This window comes from Temnothorax americanus, unplaced genomic scaffold (genome assembly GCF_048541705.1).
Source record: "Temnothorax americanus isolate GAGA-0224 unplaced genomic scaffold, ASM4854170v1 Scaffold2, whole genome shotgun sequence".
In the NCBI taxonomy this organism is placed as follows: domain Eukaryota; kingdom Metazoa; phylum Arthropoda; class Insecta; order Hymenoptera; family Formicidae; genus Temnothorax; species Temnothorax americanus.
Window position 1 is genome coordinate 2,201,795 of NW_027509338.1, and position 20,852 is coordinate 2,222,646.

The 20,852-nt window shown below is 31.4% G+C and overlaps 1 protein-coding gene and 1 long non-coding RNA gene across 3 annotated transcripts in view; one reads left to right on the forward strand and one right to left on the reverse strand.

Annotated features, from left to right (window-relative positions):
• LOC143897207 (uncharacterized) overlaps nucleotides 1-20,852 on the reverse strand; it is a 274,838-nt gene that overhangs the window by 8,805 nt on the left and 245,181 nt on the right. The window lies entirely within an intron of this gene.
• On the forward strand, nucleotides 99-15,452 carry LOC143897202 (insulin-degrading enzyme-like). Of its 2 annotated transcripts, none has more exons than XM_077405637.1 (14): nucleotides 99-542; nucleotides 2,185-2,408; nucleotides 4,989-5,480; nucleotides 7,646-7,845; nucleotides 10,591-10,839; nucleotides 10,978-11,364; nucleotides 11,772-11,884; nucleotides 12,230-12,374; nucleotides 12,606-12,716; nucleotides 12,787-12,901; nucleotides 13,031-13,237; nucleotides 13,960-14,249; nucleotides 14,409-14,621; nucleotides 14,792-15,451. In XM_077405637.1, the coding sequence occupies exons 2-14, from the start codon at nucleotides 2,222-2,224 to the stop codon at nucleotides 15,029-15,031; spliced, it is 2,949 nt and encodes a 982-aa protein (XP_077261763.1). In that variant the 5' UTR covers nucleotides 99-542; nucleotides 2,185-2,221; the 3' UTR covers nucleotides 15,032-15,451. The 2 variants fall into 2 exon arrangements, with proteins under 2 accessions (XP_077261763.1, XP_077261764.1); XM_077405638.1 differs by lacking the exon at nucleotides 99-542 and adding an exon at nucleotides 1,161-1,440 and having other exon boundaries at nucleotides 14,792-15,452.

Genomic DNA, 20,852 nt, shown 5'->3' on the forward strand with positions numbered 1-20,852 from the left:
TGTCTAATAAATATTATATTAAAATTTAATATTTGTTAACCGTATTCCTAATAAGTTTCCCCTCGTTTAATTCTGAATTAGCGCGTCACCGCAGAGGGATCGCTGAACAGGACGTGCGTCAATCAGCAGCGGCCGTGCCCAGCGCGGATCGCCTCGCTCGCGAATCGCGAGACACAAAATCCATCAGCCGTAAAGATTGCCTTGAGCCTAAAATCGGCAAATCATTATCGAGAATCCTCTGGAAGGTCGAGTAAACAAAAGCGCGCGGATAGAATCGCGACCCGCACTTTACAGTCACGTCGTAGTAACGACAGTAGCGCGTAGCAGTTCGCAGCAGAGATCTTATTTTCCACTCCGCTTTCGCTGATTGTGAGCCTATGTACAGAGTTCGTGTTCGTACGTTCGATCTGACAAATTTTTCGATTAAACTATTGCTGTGTGATAATTCCACCGAGCTACATTGCATCCGCAGCGCAAGATCCAGGCTTTCACCGGTCTTCGAAATCCAGCCACCGCTCAGTATAGTGTACCGCGAATAGCCCGTAAGTTTTAACACATTTTTCTTCTTATTTACATCTGCACTTGCACTTCCTATCCATCACCGCAAAATCGCGCGCGACCTTATCAAATATTAAAGTTCAGGAACTATATTAATAAAGGTGCTTGCCGTTAGCGTTTATTTTTATAAAAAACAAAAAGTATTACTCGCTTGAAACGTTCCAAATAAAACCTTTTTCATGATCAGAAAGATCGGCGAATGTTAAACTTGCTGTCATTGCTGTGCAACATTTAAATGTTTTTATTCAATGTTTTATGTAACATTAATATTATTGATATCTTATTTTATGACTCATTGTCAGAAATTTTTGGAAAAGACTGTTCAAAATTAAAATCCTTTTTCTCTATATACCGTTTAATGAAAATCCCGCCTTAAAATATTGATAATCTTTGCTACAAATTTGCTTGGTTTTCGCGATGTTAAACGGCGTAAATAATATTGTAAAATCTAACAGTTTAATTTCGCTTCGGGAAGAGACAGCATATTTCTCCCATCCCCCCCAAAAGAAAACAATGCCTCGTTTTTGCCTGTGTCATGCAGACTCACTAAACTTGGTCTCGGAACTCAGTGCGAGGTAAACACTAGGGGCAAAGCAAAGGGTCGGTATACAACAACAAGCTGATCGGTTGTCGACTCCGAGATCAGCCGAGTCGTTAACACTTGGAAAATTAACTGATATCTCGGGCTGTCGACAACCGATTGGCCCGGTAAATTTTTTGGCTCGTTGATAGGGGTCCGAGGTTTGAGAAACTTCCGAAATTCGCGAGGATAAAACTCGGGAACTTCGCGCGCGGGCTCGCACTCGATCTCCAGTCTTTAGTTGCAACAGTGTGTGATTTTATTGCGTTCCAATGAAGATTACGTGTCTCTTCGTTCGCTCGGTAATTTTCAAAAGAGGCTTTAGCGACTCGCCAAGTCTAGATATTCTCATTGCACAAGTTTAAAGTCCGCGATTCGTGGAATCGAACATTATTCCATCGTTCGCGGAAGCGCGATTGCTTTCCGCCGCTCGCTTGTTAACCCGAGAACGAGCACTTCATTTTTTTTTGGAGAGGGAAAAAAACGGTTATCTGGGGCTACTTTTATACACCCCAATTAATCTCATTGTTATTAATTATATATTGCATATTTTTGATTGCTCTATAATTTAGCAGTATTTGAGGACAATATACGTATACAAATTTATTCAATATTTTCCGAGAAAAGAGAGAGAGAGTAAAGAAAAAGCAAGTAAATATTGAAAAACGAAAGCAGCACATATAAATTACTGTGACGTAGCTTCATTTTTTGACACTTGGTTGGTTATTGAAGTAGCTCCAGCGCCCGTGCGCGCGCGTTCTCGGGTTGATTAACTACATATTCAATAAATAAATATTTATTTTAAAACTATGTAAATACAACTTCTATAGACGATTATAATCTATAATTTCCGCATTCACAGTGAATCTCGAAGGTCTCTTTTTCTTTCCTTCGCTCGGGCACAGACTATGGTGCGAATAATCCTTAAAAACTTATAATTTTGTTTTTATTTACACTATTTTTCAGCATTGTGTTATTGTATATATATAATAAATTGACAATTTCATTATCCTTCAAGTCTTTATGTGTATTTTCTTCACGTTTAGAAATAATATTTACGAGTCTGCGGCACTGGTGACCAACATGGCATCCTGTGTGACTGTGAAGAATCCTTTTACGAAATATGTGAAGAAGCGATTTGATAACATAGAACATGCAGATAATGACCATAAATTGTACAGAGGCTTAGTACTTGAAAATGAAATGAAAATTCTTTTAATAAGCGATTCAAAAACTGACATGAGTATTGCTGCAATGGACGTTAATATCGGTAATTATATTCATGTTATTTCTGTATTTTATACATAAACTTGGTGTTTCTAGCAATACGTACCTGTATGAACTATCTTTTATGAAATCATACTGTGCATAAATTATAAATTGTTACAAAAGAATATATCGTCAAAGGATAAATAACAATTTCAGTAGTTTAATATACGAGTATTTAATATACTTTAATGTATTAATATTTAGGTCTTTGTAATTTGATCTGTAATTTGTTTAATAACATTATATATTTGCTGGATACCTATAAATTCAATATTTTGATGTGCAGTTTATATATTTTCTTTCTTATAAGTCATTCTACATTATTAATATTATTTACATTTTTTGTGGATAGATTTAGTTATATTTTGTAATTTCGCATATATATGTATATGGGCAGATCCATTGCTTTTCGACCAAAGGTTGCGGGGGTGGGTCACCGATTTTGATGCCAATTTTTTCCTCGAAAGTACACTAGAAAAGAAGATAATTTTGAAAATTTGAGTCCGATTCGATCAAATCCGGCCGCTGGAGAATTTTTTGAATTTTGAAAAAAATTGATTTTTTAGTTATTTTCAAAAATTTATATCTCAGCTTCTATATATAACTTAGAGACTCGTTTGAGGCCGCATTCTTTTCTGTAAACCCTTTACTTTTAAGGAAAAAATTTGTCATTGGTTTACACTCAAGTCCGGCTTCACGGCGAGCTGCTAACTAAACCACTGTTTTAGAGAAATTTTGCCTATTTTTGAAATGCTGTCATATCTACAGTTTTCGAAGTAGAGGGTTGATCAGCAGCTGATATTTTTTATTCAGGTATACTTTGAAGAAATCTACCCACTTTTTGCTTGATTGCTTTTATTTCGTTAAGTTATGGCCATCTAAAGCCGATAAATTTTCGAAAAATCGCCATTTTCAGATAACCAGAACTTTTTTCTTTCAACTCGAAATTCTTTGATATTTTCAGGGAATATACTTCATTATATCCTTAAACAACCCTGAAAATTTTCATTTTGGAATAGAAGTGGTTTCCGAGTTATAAAGTTTTTAAAATGTTTACTTTTCGATTTAATATGACATTTTTTGTGGTTTTATCATCAATTTTGTAAATTTAATGTAAATAATTGATATTTTTTGGAAAATATATTCGAAAATAAGGAGCAAAACGCGGATTGTTTGAGAAAATTGAAGGAAAAATATTAATATTTTTTATTTTGATTTATTTGTTTAAAATTGTTCAAAGTTTAATACTGTTATTTTTAATGTTGTTTTGTTGTTATTTGGAAATTTGTATTTAACATATTATTAAAAAAAATAAACAAATATTTATTTTTTAAAAATTTTAAACAAATAAATCAAAATAAAAAATATTAATATTTTTCCGTCAATTTTCTCAAACAATCCGTTTTGCTCCTTATTTTCAAATATATTTTCCGAAAAATGTCAATTATTTACATTAAATTTACAAAATTGATGATAAAACCACAAAAAATGTCATATTAAATCGAAAAGTTGACATTTTAAAAACTTCATAATTCGAAAACCACTTCTATTCCAAAATTGAAATTTCCAGGGTTGTTTAAGGATATAATGAAGTATATTCCCTGAAAATATCAAAGGATTTTGAGTTGAAAGAAAAAAGTTCTGGCTATCTGAAAATGGCGATTTTTCGAAAATCGATCGGCTTTAGGTGGCCATAACTTAACGAAATAAAAGCAATCAAGCAAAAAGTGGGTAGATTTCTTCAGAGTATACCTGAACAAAAAATATCAGCTGCTGATCAACCCTCTACTTCGAAAACTGTAGATATGACAGCATTTCAAAAATAGGCAAAATTTCTCTAAAACAGTGGTTTAGTTAGCAGCTCGCCGTGAAGCCGGACTTGAGTGTAAACCAATGACAAATTTTTTTCTTAAGAATAAAGGGTTTACAGAAAAAAATGCGGCCTCAAACGAGTCTCTAAGTTATATAGAAGCTGAGATATAAATTTTTGAAAATGACTAAAAAATCGACTTTTTTTTAAATTCAAAAACTTTTCCAGCGGCCGGATTTGATCGAATCGGGCTCAAATTTTCAGGATTATCTCCTTTTCTAGTGTACTTTCGAGGAAAAAATCGGCATCAAAATCGGTGACCCACCCCCGCAACCTTTGGTCGAAAAGTATAATGGATCTGCCCATATATATATATATATATATATATATATATATATATATATATATATATATATATATATATATATATAATCGAAGATTAATATATTTCTATTAAACCTTTTGGTGTACGGAGCGACCGGGACGCGAACGGGCCTCCAGTGGTTGAAGCGTCGATCCGCCGATACACGCGATTCGGTCGACAGAGCTAGGCACTCGACGTTCAAATATTATATGTAATAAAACTCAATAACAAAAACAATTTAAAAAATGTATTAACAAAAGCATTTCAAGTTAACATTTCAAGTTGCTCGGCCGCAGGGAGCAACATGTGGACAGTGACAATAGTCATTCTCCGTACCAAAAAGGTTAATTAATGTTCCATATTATCAATTTTAAATATCATTTAACTAGAGATAAAATATGTTACAGGCTACGATCGCGATCCCGATGACTTACCTGGATTAGCGCACCTTTGCGAGCATATATTACCTATTATGAGAACAAAGGCATATCATGAACAAATTAATGATTACAATAATTTCCTATCGCAGCATGGCGGTAGGAGCAATGCAAATGTGAACTTATACTATACTAATTATTGGTTCAATATAATTCCGGAGAAGTTGAAAGAAGCTTTAGATCAATTTGCGCAGTTTTTCATAGCGCCTCTTTTTGACGAGACTTTGATAGAGAATGTGATAAAAGGAACTATACATTCAAAATATAACGAAGAATTAATGGATGACAAATTTCGATTTATGGGATTAGAGAAATTTTCTATAAAACCAGATCATCCGTATTCAAAATTCATCTTAAGCAGTAAAGAGACATTAGACAACATTTACGTTAAAAATAGGCTGGAAGACTTTTATAAGAAATATTATTCTGCAAATATTATGTCGCTGTGTATTCTTGGTAAAGGTAAGGCGATAATTTAGAACAGTTTATGAATAGAACATTTAAATGCTTTTTACATTGTTATGCATATATAAAAATATTTAAATTTTGGAGTAAGTATAGGGGAGAGTTGCCGAATGTGTATACCACTTAAGTTATTTTTTTATCATATTTCCAATTTAGTAGTGATTTGTACGCAAACAAACATTAGAAATTATAGCTTGATGTTTCAGACACCTAATATTATTACATATGTTTGACCTTTCTCCAATAACAAATTAATTAATTAAAAATATAAGACTAATGAAAAAAATAATTAACTTATACATATTTTACTAATAATTTATCAAAAAAGGATTAAGTACTTAAAATTAATAAATCACAATAATGAAAAGATAAGGACGTCACTGTCATGTTAACATAATTTAAATTATGTCACGTAACGTAGAGATGCGTGCGCATGAGTATACAGCACAAATTCCTAGATCGTACCGGCACGATATAGAAAATTTTATGGTACAATTTATAGGAAACTTGGTAGATTTTATAACAGTATTGATTTAATCATTATAATAATTGCAAATGTACATATGCAAAAGACGTAAAATATTTGATTAAACCTTTTTTTTATAAAAATGTAAAAATTGATAATAAAATTGTATGATTACATTATTATTAGTTTATATAAATTGATCAAAAATTTACATTAGTTGTATCTGAAATTTTTATACATACGTTAGCACGCACAAAACAAGATATAATCTGTGCTCTGAATGTCATATTAAATTGTTGTCTATATATTACTCATTTCTCATTTATTTCACATTTTTGTTACTAAATGTTGCTTATATTAAGGCTCTTTAGAGCTCTACTTATATTAAATAATAGTCTTTCTTTTTCCTTCCTTTTCTAAAAAGGAGATGTGAAGTTTATTGTTGTCGCTTTTCCGCGATACCGATTTTGGTTCTCTTGCTGTGCTTTACTTCATTTGCAACAGTCATTGTATATTTTGACAGTTGTGTGTATCAAGAAGTTAATAGTGTAATAGTAATAGCATAATGTTAAAGCTAAATAGCGCGCGCGAAGCGCGCGCCTGTATAGTGTCTAGTATAATAAAATATTGATGAAGTACGATTTATATAGGCGACCGGTAAGCATTCGGCAACTCTCCCTTACTAAATGATAATAAATGAAATTTTTATAATTAATGAAGGTAAATCTGAAGGAGAGCTCCCTCCCTTAATGAATTAATGAACATTTCATTATAAGTTATTGTATTAAATATCATATTATCTTATCTTCAAAATAGAATCTTATCAGTACATATATATATATATATATATAAGTAAGGAAAATATGTGGAAATATTGGTCTTCATAAAATTGCTACATAAAATTTTAATTGTTTTCTAAATTTGTTTTAACCAGTATATTATTAATATTATTATTAATATTTTTAACCCTTTGAGGCTACTTTTTAATACGCCCCCGGCCATCCTGGGGTGGTCGCCACTCAGACGGATTCAAAGTCTCATAATTCCAATTAATGTGCAAAAATGTGTAAAAATTCATGAAATATCTTAAAGGTACTGTTCAAAAAATATGTATGATGCAAAACCCGAAATGTGCTCCCAATTGTTATTAAAAAATAAAAAAAAATGTATTGGCAAAATGACTTTTTTAATTTAAAAATTCGTATTTTTTTAAGATTTGATATTAAGTAGCGCTCATTTAAGAAATTATGTAAAATGTGTTATTTTAAGGAAAAAATATGTTTTATATAGACGTTCCAAAAAACAATTACTTGGAGGATCGAAGTTGAGATTTTGGGTAAATAAAACAAACGCGTATTTTCACATTTTGATTTATGTACTCTTAATTAAAAGTAAATTAAGGTATTTTTATTAACAAATATATTACATAAATATATCAAAAAGGGTAACTAAGATAAAAATCAAGAATTAAAAATATCGGGTCTTGAAATAGCCTCAAAGGTGTGGCCTCAAAAGGTTAAAAAAATCGACCAAATCGTGAAATAACTAATTGTAATAAAAGTAAAATATATTTCCAATAATATTTGTCTTTTTGAAAAAAATTATACTTTTTGCTATAAACATATATAATAATTTTTTGTTACATATTTTTATCTAGCATATGTATGTTACATCAACGAATATATTTTTTGTTTAGATGGTTTAGATGATCTCCAAAATATGGTAGTAGAATGTTTTCATAATGTAAAAAATGAGAAAGTTGGACGTTCGTATTTTGAACACCTATCACTGAAAGATGAATACCTTAACACTATATTGTACTACGTTCCGATATGTGATTTCAAACAGTTACGCATTTCGTTTTGTTTTTCTAAAAATCTGTATGAACACCGGATGGTAATATAATATACTTTCTCTTTGGTTTTGATGCTTTATACAATTTATACGAATATTTTATCTTAGTTCTTTTAAATATAATTATGGTAATTATGCAGAAAGATATAGGGACTCTTTCTCCAATTTCAATAATTTTAAAATATATTATCAAAGTCATTAACTTATTAATGAAGTAACGTGTAACCAATAAATATAGTATATATTTAAAAAGTTTCATTCGGTGGGGTCATTGCTCATCAACAAGATATTAACAAAAAAAGTTTTAAAAATGTAACAGTTGATTTCAGCAATGGAGGACATAATTTGTTAATATGTATGACAAAATAACACATGTATAAGTAGGAGAGAGGAGGCTTTGCCCCCCCCCTCCACATCTCAGATTTTCCCTGTAGCACACATATTATTAACGCAAAATGGTTCCACATGGGTCTCCAACTTTCCACGCAAAGCGAGGCCCATGCGCGTTTCTGATACGCATAGGGAACAAAAAAAAAAAGAAAAATATAAGCTTCGGCAAAGTGTAAATTCATTTTTAAATGTATATAGTGTCAAAAAATTACGTTTTACTCATAAATTTGTGTTGTTAATAAATTTTTAATAAACATCGCTAGTTAAAGCCTTTTAAAGATTGATGAAGCTAATGACCTTAATAACATATCTCAAAATTATTGAAATCGAAAAAAGGCCCTTATCTCTGTATAATTGTCATTATCATACAAAGTGTCCCAAGTTTTTTTCAGACAAACTTTAATAGAATGTTCTATGAACAAAAATATAAAAACAAATGTTATATAAACCTAAATCCTACAATGCATTATTACAGACTATTACAGAGTTATAGCAAAAATTAAAATTTTGTACGGAAGAAGTGACACGTCGTACATAAATGTTACGCCGTTAGATGAGGTGGTAATTATTTGGCTTAGGGGAGAATCTCCTGCAATCTTGACCTTGACATTTAATATAGAGAGCTACATTTATAAGAGAGGCGTTGTTTTTAATTTTTGTAACAAATATGGTCATACGAAAATTCATATATTGTTCGAGAAACACCTCTTTAACGTCAATTGAACTGCAATATATGAATGGGCATGTACAACGATGTGCTAATTGACTTCCATTTCTTACGAGAACGTTTAAGTTTACATTATTTTTTGAACTTTCTTAGCAACAATTTAACGATTGCTTTCGAAGATATACTTTTACTATTTCGCTAACACATGTGGATACATTTAGATGGATGTACATCTTGTATTGGTATGGGCAGGCAACACTTTAAAATGCAAACTTAAGTTAAATTGTTTCTTACATATATATTTTATATTTTTGCTATAACTTTCTAATAAAGCATTTTAGGACCTAATGTTTATATAACATTTTTTTTTCTTATTTCTGCTCATAAAACATACTCCTAAAGTTTGTCCGCAAAAAAAAATTGGGACATCCTGTATATATATATTAATTCATATAATATATATATATATATATATATATATATATATGCAATATATACAGTTGTATTGTAAAATTTTATGTGTGTGTGTATATATATATATATATATATATATATATATATATATTATATATATGTACATGTTACGGGCAAAGTCCGCATGGTGTGCAGTGTCGGCATTGCCCGGGCAATGTCAGCATTGCACCACGCGACTGGGCAAAGTAGTTTATTAGCGGACATTGCCCGATTTGATGTGGGCAAAGTTAACACTGCCCATCCAGCGATGGCAATGTCAGCAACTATTATCACATTGCAAATTTTGCTCGGGTCCAAGTGAGCAATGTCGACAATGTTAAATCTCCGTAGACTAAGCTGCGCTAAATGGACATGTCAAGCTCAAAGACCGAAAACGCTCACTGGGGCGAAAAAACTAACCACAACGCGTTGTGGCATATTCAAAAAGGCCACAACGCGAAATTCGTATCGATACTTAAAAAAACGCTTACAACGCGTTTTGGCAATGTGAAAATGCCACAACGCGTCGTGGACGCTTATTGATGCAGCCATGACACGACGTGGATGTTTGTAATTACATGTGAACTTTCCACGCGTGAAAACCCATGTGGTAACTCGTCTCGCGTGGAAAGTGTACGCGTGGAGGCAGTAGGTTCCGCCCCCATGCAGGAAGCTCCATTACCGTTAAACTAGACACTATAGTGTGCCTTTCAAAAGCACCCTGTTTACATGCGTGGACTTTCCATGCATAAAAAGTTGTAAAGCCATGTGGCAACTCGTCTTGCGTGGAAACTGAGCCCCTCCCTTGCCTACATAAGACTAACTGTTAATTTTCGACATTGTCCACTTGGAATCGAGCAAAGTCCGCAATGTGATAATAGTGGCTGACATTGCCATCGCTGGATGGGCAGTGTTAACTTTGCCCGCATCAAACCGGGCAATGTCCGCTAATAAACTACTTTGCCCAGTCGCGTAGTGCAATGCTAACATTGCCCGGGCAATGCCGACACTGTACACCATGCGGACTTTGCCCGTAACACACACACACATATATATATATATATATATATATATATATATATATATATATATAATTGCGGAAGTTATAAAAATATGCTTATAATATTTTCTGTCTGGCTCCATTTTTTTCTCTCTTCCTTTCTTTGCCTCTTCCTAATTGATTACACATAATTGTTATTATTGCAGTACATATAATGAAACATCGTTATGTCACATTTTAATTGAAGCTTATGTTTATTGTTTCTTTGTTAACATAGCCTCTCGAATACATTGAGCATTTATTTAAACACGAAAGCGAAGGTTCATTATCATCGGCTTTAAAAGCCAGGGGTTGGTGTAACAGTATAGTAGCTGAAAATGACTTTGAGAACAAAAACATACCTTCCTTTACAGTTATAATTGCTTTAACTGAGAAAGGTATTAACTATGTAGAAGATATTGTTCAATTAATGTTCCAATATATCAATATGCTGAAGGAGAATGGACCGCAAGAATGGATCTATAAAGTAATTAGTAAAAAATAATATAATCTTTCGTAGAATGCTCGGCAGATTGTAGAACTGCAATTTGCTAGACACTTTGTACTTTAATATTATAATATTGTATATCACATAAGGAGTTATATGGAAATTTTACATTTATAGGAAATTCAGGAAATGTCGAAAATAAATAATAGTTATAATGAGAACAAACACCGTTTGTCTCATGAGGACATATCTAGAATAGCACGTTGGCTGCACGAGTGTCCCATGGAAAAAATCTTTTCGGAGCAACGTGTATGGCAACCAGATTTGATCAAAAAGCTAATAGAAAAATATTTCACGCCGCAAAATATTAGAATTTACGTTGCCTCAAAAACGTACGAAAGTACAGAGAATGAAACCGAGAAATGGTATGACGTTAAATTTAAGAAACAGATGATATCCAAGGAAACAATGAAAATGTGGAACCTCGATGGCTATAGCCCGGATCTGAAATTGCCTCCTAAAAATGAATTTATACCGAAGAAGTTGGATATCAAGATTAATATCGTAAGTAAAATTATCATTTTTCGCAATATTAATCCTTGAAAACCACTTCGTGATATTAACAATAAGCAAAATCTCCATAAAGCATAAACCATGTCATGAAACTTGATATAAAATATAAAATGTTAATGTAGTTTATAATAAATTATATTTTTAAGCATATTTTTTATATAATCAAAATAATTATGGTATATATTGTTAAAAAATATATATACATGTTATATATATATATATATATATATATATATATAACATATACATGTTATATATATATATATATATATATATATATATAAAATGTTTTACACATGCTCACTTTTGCATACGGAATTGTCCTTTGCCCTAATAAACCACCAATTTTCATGTCATATTTGTATCTTCTACACATATTAACAGGTGAAACTTTATAGGTATCAAGGTTTATTCCCATTATTATAATGGATACATCGTTTGTAAGAGTTTGGCATGAAAAGGATGATAAATTTTATGTACCGAAAGCGATGATGACCTTCCACTTCGTTAGGTATGAGATAAGTATGATTGTAAAAAATACTTATACAACTTATACAAATTGCAAATGTAAATTAATTTATTTAATTATCATAATAATGAGATTAGTATCTATACATATAGATTAATATACGTACTAAATAAAATTAAAATAATAAATTAATTACCTCTAAAATGTTATTATTAATAAGATAAATCTAAATTTGTACATTTATATATCTCCAAATTTTGTTATTTCAAAATACCTTCTTAGTTAAGAAATATAAATTACAATGGTGCTATAATCTCTTCTCATGTAATAGACAGAAAATTTTTTTTTATAATTACAAATAACGTTTGTGATGTCGTTAATTTATAGTCCATTCGCCTACATGGATCCTATCAGTTTCAATTTGACTCAAATGTTTGTTTACCTACTTCGTGAGTCCCTTAAAAAATATACACATATAGCTAAATTAGCTGGTATAGAATGGCAAATTACTGGTACGAAATATGGAATAAATGTAAGTATATATTGTATTGGTTTATTGTCTATCCCCGTAGGGTTTATATATAATTAATAAATATATATATATATATATATATATATATATATATTTATTATTATTCGTAAATATATATATATGACCAGTTATATTTTTGTAATATGCCCTAGTTATATGTCCTAATAAAGTTTACGAAATGTTTTATATAAAAGCATATATAATCCAAGAGAAAACGAATTATTTTATTAGATGACAATAGACGGTTACGACGACAAGCAACGTGATCTGTTAGAAAAAAGCATGGACCAAATGATAAATTTGGAGATTGATCCGAAGTGGTTTGAAACTTTAAAAGAACAGGTATATATAATTAATGTAGTCAATTTTATTAATTTAATTAAACATCAAATTTATCTGAAATGGCTTACAGAATATCAAGTACTTCGAAAATCACGATGCATTATATAGTAACACAGAGAATTATCTTGAAATGCTGTTGACAGAACAACATTGGCTTAATGATGAATTATTAAAATCTACTGCTTGTAAGTGTAAAAAAATATTCATATTTTTCTGTTTAAAATCAATTTTTCTTGTTTCTTCAAAATTGTTTTTAGTCCTTAGCACGACTAAAGCACTTATTAATGACATATTAAAATATCTGTGATGTATAGATCTAAGTGTCAATGAACTCAAGCTCTTTATACCGAAGTTATTCAGCCAAATGCATGTAGAATGCTTAATATATGGTAACGTGACTGAAATGGAAGCAAAAGTTATAGGTGAACTAATTGAGTCTAAATTAAAAACTAGAATGCCTCACATAGTACCCTTGTTACAAAAGCAATTAGTATTGTATCGTGAAATTAAATTAGAAAAAGGTAAGCTCGACACGACCAAATCTTATTTATAATAATTTTAAAAAATTTATATGCTTAAAGAATTTCAGTTTATATATATATATATATATATATATATATATATATATATATATATATTTTATGGAACATAGTTTTAATATAAATATTTTACTGTTTTTTCTGATGGTCTTTAGCTGTCATTAGGATTATTATTGGGATAAAAGAAAAAACAACAAATTATTTCAATTAATATAGAAAATAGATATTTAAAAATATAAGAAAAAATATTTTCACAACACCTCCACGGAAATTTCGACTTTCCATGCCTGTAGAGAGGAGCGAAAGCGGCCAATTTCACGCCAGGGCGGCATAGCGGGCGGAAAGTAACCACTTTCTTCCCTAGGGCGGAAAGAACCCTGGCTTGAAATTGACCACTCTCGCCTCTCTCTAGGCATGAAAGTCGAACTTTCCGTAAAGGTATTGTGAAAAATATCGTGTGTACCTCGGGGCAAAAGCTTTTTCAAACTCGTGTGATTTGCCGCCCTCGTCGCCTTCGGCTCGGGCGGCAAACTTCACACTCGTCTGAAAAACGCTACTTTCGCCCCTTGGTGCACAATATACTATTATTATTAATGTTATTTTATCAGAATTACAAATTGTTGAACATTAACTCTTTAGTGAGTTAATATTTTTTATATGACATAGCACGTAAAATGTTGTGTATTTATGTATAATTACTGTAGGTTGCCACGTCCTATTTGAAAAAGAAAATAAAGTGCTGAAAACTTCTAGTACCATAGTGTACTACGAAACTGGTCTACAATCGAAATGGATGCTTTCATTGCTTTTAAATCAAATTATTAAGCAGCCTTGCGTCGATTACTTAAGGACCATGGATAAATTAGGCTATACAGTATTTAGTGAGATATGTAGAATGATGAACGGAACTCAATATTTAAAAATCTTTGTGCGAGGTGACCATCCCCCGCAATATGTCGAAGAACGAATCGATTTGTTTATGCACTTTATGTATGTAAGTATAATAAGATCTTATATAACATGTTTTTTTTTAATTTTTCACGCAATATTCTAATAATATTGAATCAATTCATCACTCCAATTGTAATGTGACGTAGTACTTGGAGCACATTTCTATTAAAATATCGTTAATACCACTATAACAACATTTTAGAACTATATATCTGCTATGTCAAAAGAGCAATTTGACATACACAAGAAAAGTCTAAATTTGTATCTACATTTGACGGCACCCAACACGATTTCTAGTCAAGGCTCTTTATATTGGGAAGAAATTGAAAGACAAGAATATAATTTCAATCGAGTAAATACTGAAATACCTTACTTAAATGAAATAACACAGCAACAATTTCTGCATTTCTATAAGGTAACCACTTATTTTTATAAGCGGACTATGTCATTTAATGAAAAAGAAAAGGTTTTATAAAGAAAAACAAATGGAAAATTTAATTCTTTTTATATGACGTACAATTTGTGAGAGAAGTGATTTTGATAGATAATAAATTAATTATATTTTTTTAACATATTCTCCATTAGGAAAATGTATCTAACGAGTTGACTCGACGTAAGTTATCGGTACATGTGATGACTACGGCTATGGCAAAAGAAATGAATTTGCCTGATACATCTAGAAGAATTACTGTTACTTCATCTGATAATAAAATTAAGAAATTTGACAATTTAATGTCATTTAAGCTAAATCAAAGTTTATATGCTTTACTGGAACCAATCGACAAGAATGTTGTCAGAAAGGGTAAAAAATACTCTTCTATATAAGAAGTAAAAAAAAAAAAGATACAATAATAGTTTTGGTTTGTTATATGAATTTCGTTATTTCTTCAAAGAGAAGCCAGCTTTTAATTCTTTCGCTTATTTCTTTCGCTGTCTTTTAATATTACAATATTTTTCTGTATCAAATCTTGTTCATGCGTAAAACAGTAATATAATTATATGTATTCCATGAAATTGAAATTGTTGTGTATTAGATAAGTAAGGAATAATGTATAATTTATACACATTATTAAATACTGCGACATGCAAAAAGTCATTTTTTTTTAAATATATCATCGTTCGTGTTATATCATTATCTTCGTTTTATCTTTATTATATTAATATTCCTAAATAGTCTATTATCTATGAAATTATATTATTCAACCATTTAATGTTATGTAACTTTTAATTTGCACAATAAAAGTATTTTGAAATATTAAATAACCTTATAATAACTGTATTCACATTTGAGATAACCAGAAGGAATGTAACCCTCAAATGTAATAAAATTGCGCTACGTCCCTCATATTTGAACAAATACATAAGTTATTAACGAATTTATACAAATATATAATACTTCTTTTTATTAATTATACATTACACTATTATCGGATTTAAATTGTCATTCTATATGTAAAGGTATTCTAATTATTCTATATATTCTTATACAAAATCAAAAATGTGCACGATAAAAATCGTTAGCTATAAGAACGCTATACGCAATATCGATTCTCGCGTAAAAAAAAGTGAATTATTATCTCCCAGTTAGGGCTGTCAGAGTTTTACATTAATCGAAATAGAGAAGAAGAGGGAAAGAAAAAGAGAGAAAAAGAGGGAGAAAGAGGGAGACATAGGAATAAAGAGCACAAAGTGTCTATCGTAGGTGATTTTATTAAAAATACATATGCGTTTGAGAACTACGGTTGGAACCGGACTTGCTAGACAAGAGTTTAAGCTGTCAACCTTTTTGTTTCTATATTACATGTTACATATCTTATTTATTTCTATATTTTCAAACAGAACTGTATTTCAATACAGTATGTAATTAGTGCAAAATATTTTTTTTTTCTATTTAAATTGAACCTATTGCATATAATTATACGTGCCATCATTAATCTCTTTCCCGAGTTATCCTTTACAATTTGGATTTCAAGCATTGTTTGAGAAGCCGGAAACAAATGTGTCTAATTAATATTCTATTAAAAATTAATAACTCATTCTTGATAAGTTCCCTCGTTCTCATTCAGAATTAGCGCGTCACTGCCAGAGGGCTCGCGCTGAGCCCTCTGAGCCACAAAATACAGATAAATTCTTTGCCTTGAGCCTAATATCGGCAATTCATTATTGAGAATTCATTATTGAGAATACATTTGTGCGTTTAGGAACTGCTCGTCAGAACCGAGCTTGTTAGACCAAGGTTTTTGCTGTCAACCCTCTTCGCTATCTACGATAGTAACAAAAGAGTATAGGAGAACACGGAAAATGGACAAAGATGTTTCATAAAGATGATGGCTCGAGATGAAAAATGCAAAAAACGTCGACAATGAGGACGACTTCGACGATGAGGATGATGGCGACGATTAGAAAGGGGTGTAGTAAAGACACCGACAAGCCAATATCTGCCTCTCTTTTTTCAATTCTATCCATACAGATGGGTCACAGTCCATCAATGTTATAATCAACTCGGTTACTCTCGTAATTCTCGTCCGTTCGCATAAATATACACCTAACGATCGTGTACTAAACGCGAGACACTACCGCGTCTTTTGATATAAAAAAACAATGCTTTTCAAGCGACGTGACGCTTGGGGAGAGAGAGAGAGAGAGAGAGAAAGTACACAAAAAATTAAATAAAGAAGGCAACTGACGCCACATGAGCGCACGTCATGATACGGTACTGGCGCTGCCAAGTAGCTTATCTGGAATTTTTGCCTCGTCAGATTTTCGGTTTTAGCATCTCTCGGAAACAAAGGTTGTAAAAAAAGTCTAATGACACTTTTAATATATAATATCGATACAAAGTTTCGATTGTGACCAATTCAAAAAAATTAATGCAGTCAATCCTGAGATATCGAATCGAATCTACAAAAAAGTGTTTAACAATTCCAGAGTTTTCAGTTTCACTTACGCACATATCTGCAAACTCAAAGCGACTTTGTCCACCAAAACGCATCATCATGTATAGATAATTGTCATGTATGAAAGCGCATATGTATATAGGAACATGTAGAAAAGATTTACATACTTGTAGAAATGTATACAAAAGCAACAAATGAATAAAAAAAAGATATTAATCATGACTTAAGTCTAGTAAAATTACCTATAAATAAATGTATCTTAATATTACGCATTTAAATATTATACTAATCTTATATTACACATTACATATCATTTTTATATTACATGTTACATATCTGATCTATTATTTCTGTATTCCAATACAGAATTAATAATTTTCATACAACATACAGTTAGTATGTTATTAGTGCAAAATATTATTTTCTTGCATTTAAATTTAAAATTACTGCATAATTATATGTGCCATCATTAATCTTTTTCTTGAGTTATCCAAAATTATTTGCATGCATTGTTTAGGAAGCCCGGTAACAAATGTGTTTGATCAATATTCTATTAAAATTTAATATTTGTTAACCTTATTCCTAATAAGGTTCCTTCGTCTAATTCAGAATTAGTGCGTCACCGCAGAAGAATCGCTGAACTTTGCCTGTGTCATGCAGACTCACTAAACTTGGTCTCGGAACTCAGTGCGAGGTAAACACTATAGGGGCAAAGCAAAGAGTCGGTATACAACAACAAGCTGATCGGTTGTCGACTCCGAGATCAGCCGAGTCGTTAACACTTGGAAAATTAACTGATATCTCGGGCTGTCGACAACCGATTGGCCCGGTAAATTTTTTGGCTCGTTAATAGGGGTCCGAGGTTTGAGAAACTTCCGAAATTCGCGAGGATAAAACTCGGGAACTTCGCGCGCGGGCTCGCACTCGATCTCCAGTCTTTAGTTGCAACATGGGCACCATAAAAATTCAAACTCTAAAAAGTACTTTTAAACATAAAATTTTTCGTCTCTTTTTTTAAATAATTAAAGGACTATGTACATTTTAAAATTTATTTAGCGTATTTGGCAAATATATTGATTAGTTTTTGAGAAAAATATTAAAACACATTTTTTGAGAAATGACCCAAGATTGAGAAATCCCCATATCCGGGGCACCATAAATCCGTCAATGATGCACTATAAATCACACACAAAAACTAGATTTGTTTATTCAAAAAATATCAAAATGTTACAAAAATTGAAAAAAAAAATTATTTTATACGTTTTCTTTTAACACTGTTCAGGATTGGGCAGGACAAACAGGATATCAAAACCCACTACTGATTTTTTTTTAGAAAAACTAACTTCTGACATGTTTTCTTTAACCAAAAATAACATATGTCATCAATCTACCATCAACCTATCTATCTATTATCAACCTTAGTGGCGTGTGTGACCCATATGGTGCTCCGAATGCACTTAAGGTGGAAAACCGGCCGTCACAGTGGTTTCCCCCTTTAATATAAAAAACTAACCAAAGAGTATGGTGTTAAATATACGAAATTGGAGATATCCGAAATAACAATAAAAAACTGGAAGAGCGCTGAATATAGCGTGGACACAAACCTGAAATTGCCCCTTAAAAGAAAAGTACCCACCAAGTTTCACATCAAGGCAGAATCTAACGTAAGTGAGATTATGATTTTTCGCAATATTAATCCGCAACACCAAATCGTGAAACTAACAATAAGCAAAATCTTGATTAAAATGTAAAATGTTAATGTAGTTTAATAAATTCTATTCTTAAGCATATTTTTTATATAATAAAAATAATCATAGCGTGTACTGTTTCGTGCTCGACTGGATTTTGTCGGAGCGCGATGAATGCCGGAGCCACTCAGATAGAGTGCGAAACGAGGGTGAGGGCGGCGAATGAGAACTCGTCGACTAATCACGCAATTTATTTACAACGCAAATTTTGTTACACGGACAATGTCGTAGCCAGAATTTGATTGGCGATCTTGCTGCAGTGGTCGTTAGTAGATGCGACACGGATCTTGCCGTGCGTCGACCTGATGCTCCTCCTTCGGAGCGAACGAACTCTTGGCAAGACAAATGTCCGGAGCTAAACTTCGAGTAGAGTTCGATTATAACGGTTGAGTGTCAGTCACTCACGCACTCAGCGAAAGACTGGCGGCGATGCCGCGCTTAACGGTGAAGGAACCACGCAATTAAGGCAATCAATTACATTAATTTAATTAAACACCATATTCATATGAAATGGCTTACAGTTTATCAGGGAATTGGGAAATTTCGCTACACAACGACCCCTTCAACACCCTAAGGATTATCTTGAATTACTGTTGGCAGAACAACATTGGTCTAACGATGAATTATTGAAATCTACTGTTTGTAAGTGTAAAAAAGAACTAATATTTCCTGTTAAAAATCTTTTTTTTTTCCTTCCCAAAAATTGTTTTTAGTCCTGAGAATGATTATTGTGTACTTATTAATGATATACATTAAATTTCTGTAATATATAGATCTAACTAAGTACCGATAAACTTCAAGACTTTATACAAAAGTTATTCACCAAAATGCATGTAGAGTGCTTAATACATGGTAACGTGACTGAAGAAGAAGCTAAAATTGTAGGTGAACTAATTGAGTCTAATTTAAAAATTATGCCTCACATAACACCATTGTTGCAAGAGCAATTAGTATTGTATCGTAAAATTAAACTAGAAGATGGTAAGAGCTCAACACGATCAAATTTTATCTATAATAATTTAAAAAACTTTATATGCTTAAAGAATTTTAGTTTATATATATATATATATATATATATATATAAATATACATAGTTTTAATATAAATATTTTATTGTTTATTCTAATGGTCTTATGTTACCACTAAGATTATTATCGAGATAAAAAAAATTATAATAATTATAAAAAATATTTTTATTTCAATCCATATATACCTAAAAAATAAGTATTTAAAAATATAGGAAAAAATGTTTATTATTAATGTTATTTTATCAGCAATACAATTTGTTCCAAAAATTTAAAATTTGCTTTTTAGTAAATTAATATTTTTTATGTGACACAGTACGTAAAGTGTTGTGTATGTGTATTGATGTATAATTACTGTAGATTGCCACGTTCGATTTGAAGAAGAAAGTAAAGTGCAGAAAACTTCTAGTACCATAGTGTACTACGCAACTGGTCTACGATCAACGAAGTCAAATGTGCTTTTATCGCTCTTCGCACAAATTATTAAAAAGCCGTACGTGCTTCGATATATTAAAAACCGAGAAGAAATTAGGCAACGCGTACATAGTGATGTATGTAAAATAAGCGGAACACAATATTTGATGATCGCTGTACAAGGTGACAATCGCCTAAAAGATGTCGAAAGAGAAGTTATGTCGTTAATGAAATATTAAGTAATATAAGATCTTATATAACAACATCTTCTTTTTTAATATATATATATATATATATATATATATATATATCTCACACAATAATCTAATATTATGATCATATTAAAAAATATCTCCAATTATTATGTGGCATAGTAATTGGAGTATGTTTCAATTAAAATATCGTTACACTATCACAATAACAACATTTCAGGAACATATAACTAATATGCCAAAAAAGCAATTTGACAAGTACAAGGATGATCTAATTTCATCACGTTTAAAGGCACCCGATACGATAACTAGTCCTCCTCGGTCCTATCACTCGTGTCCGAGCGTGGTGA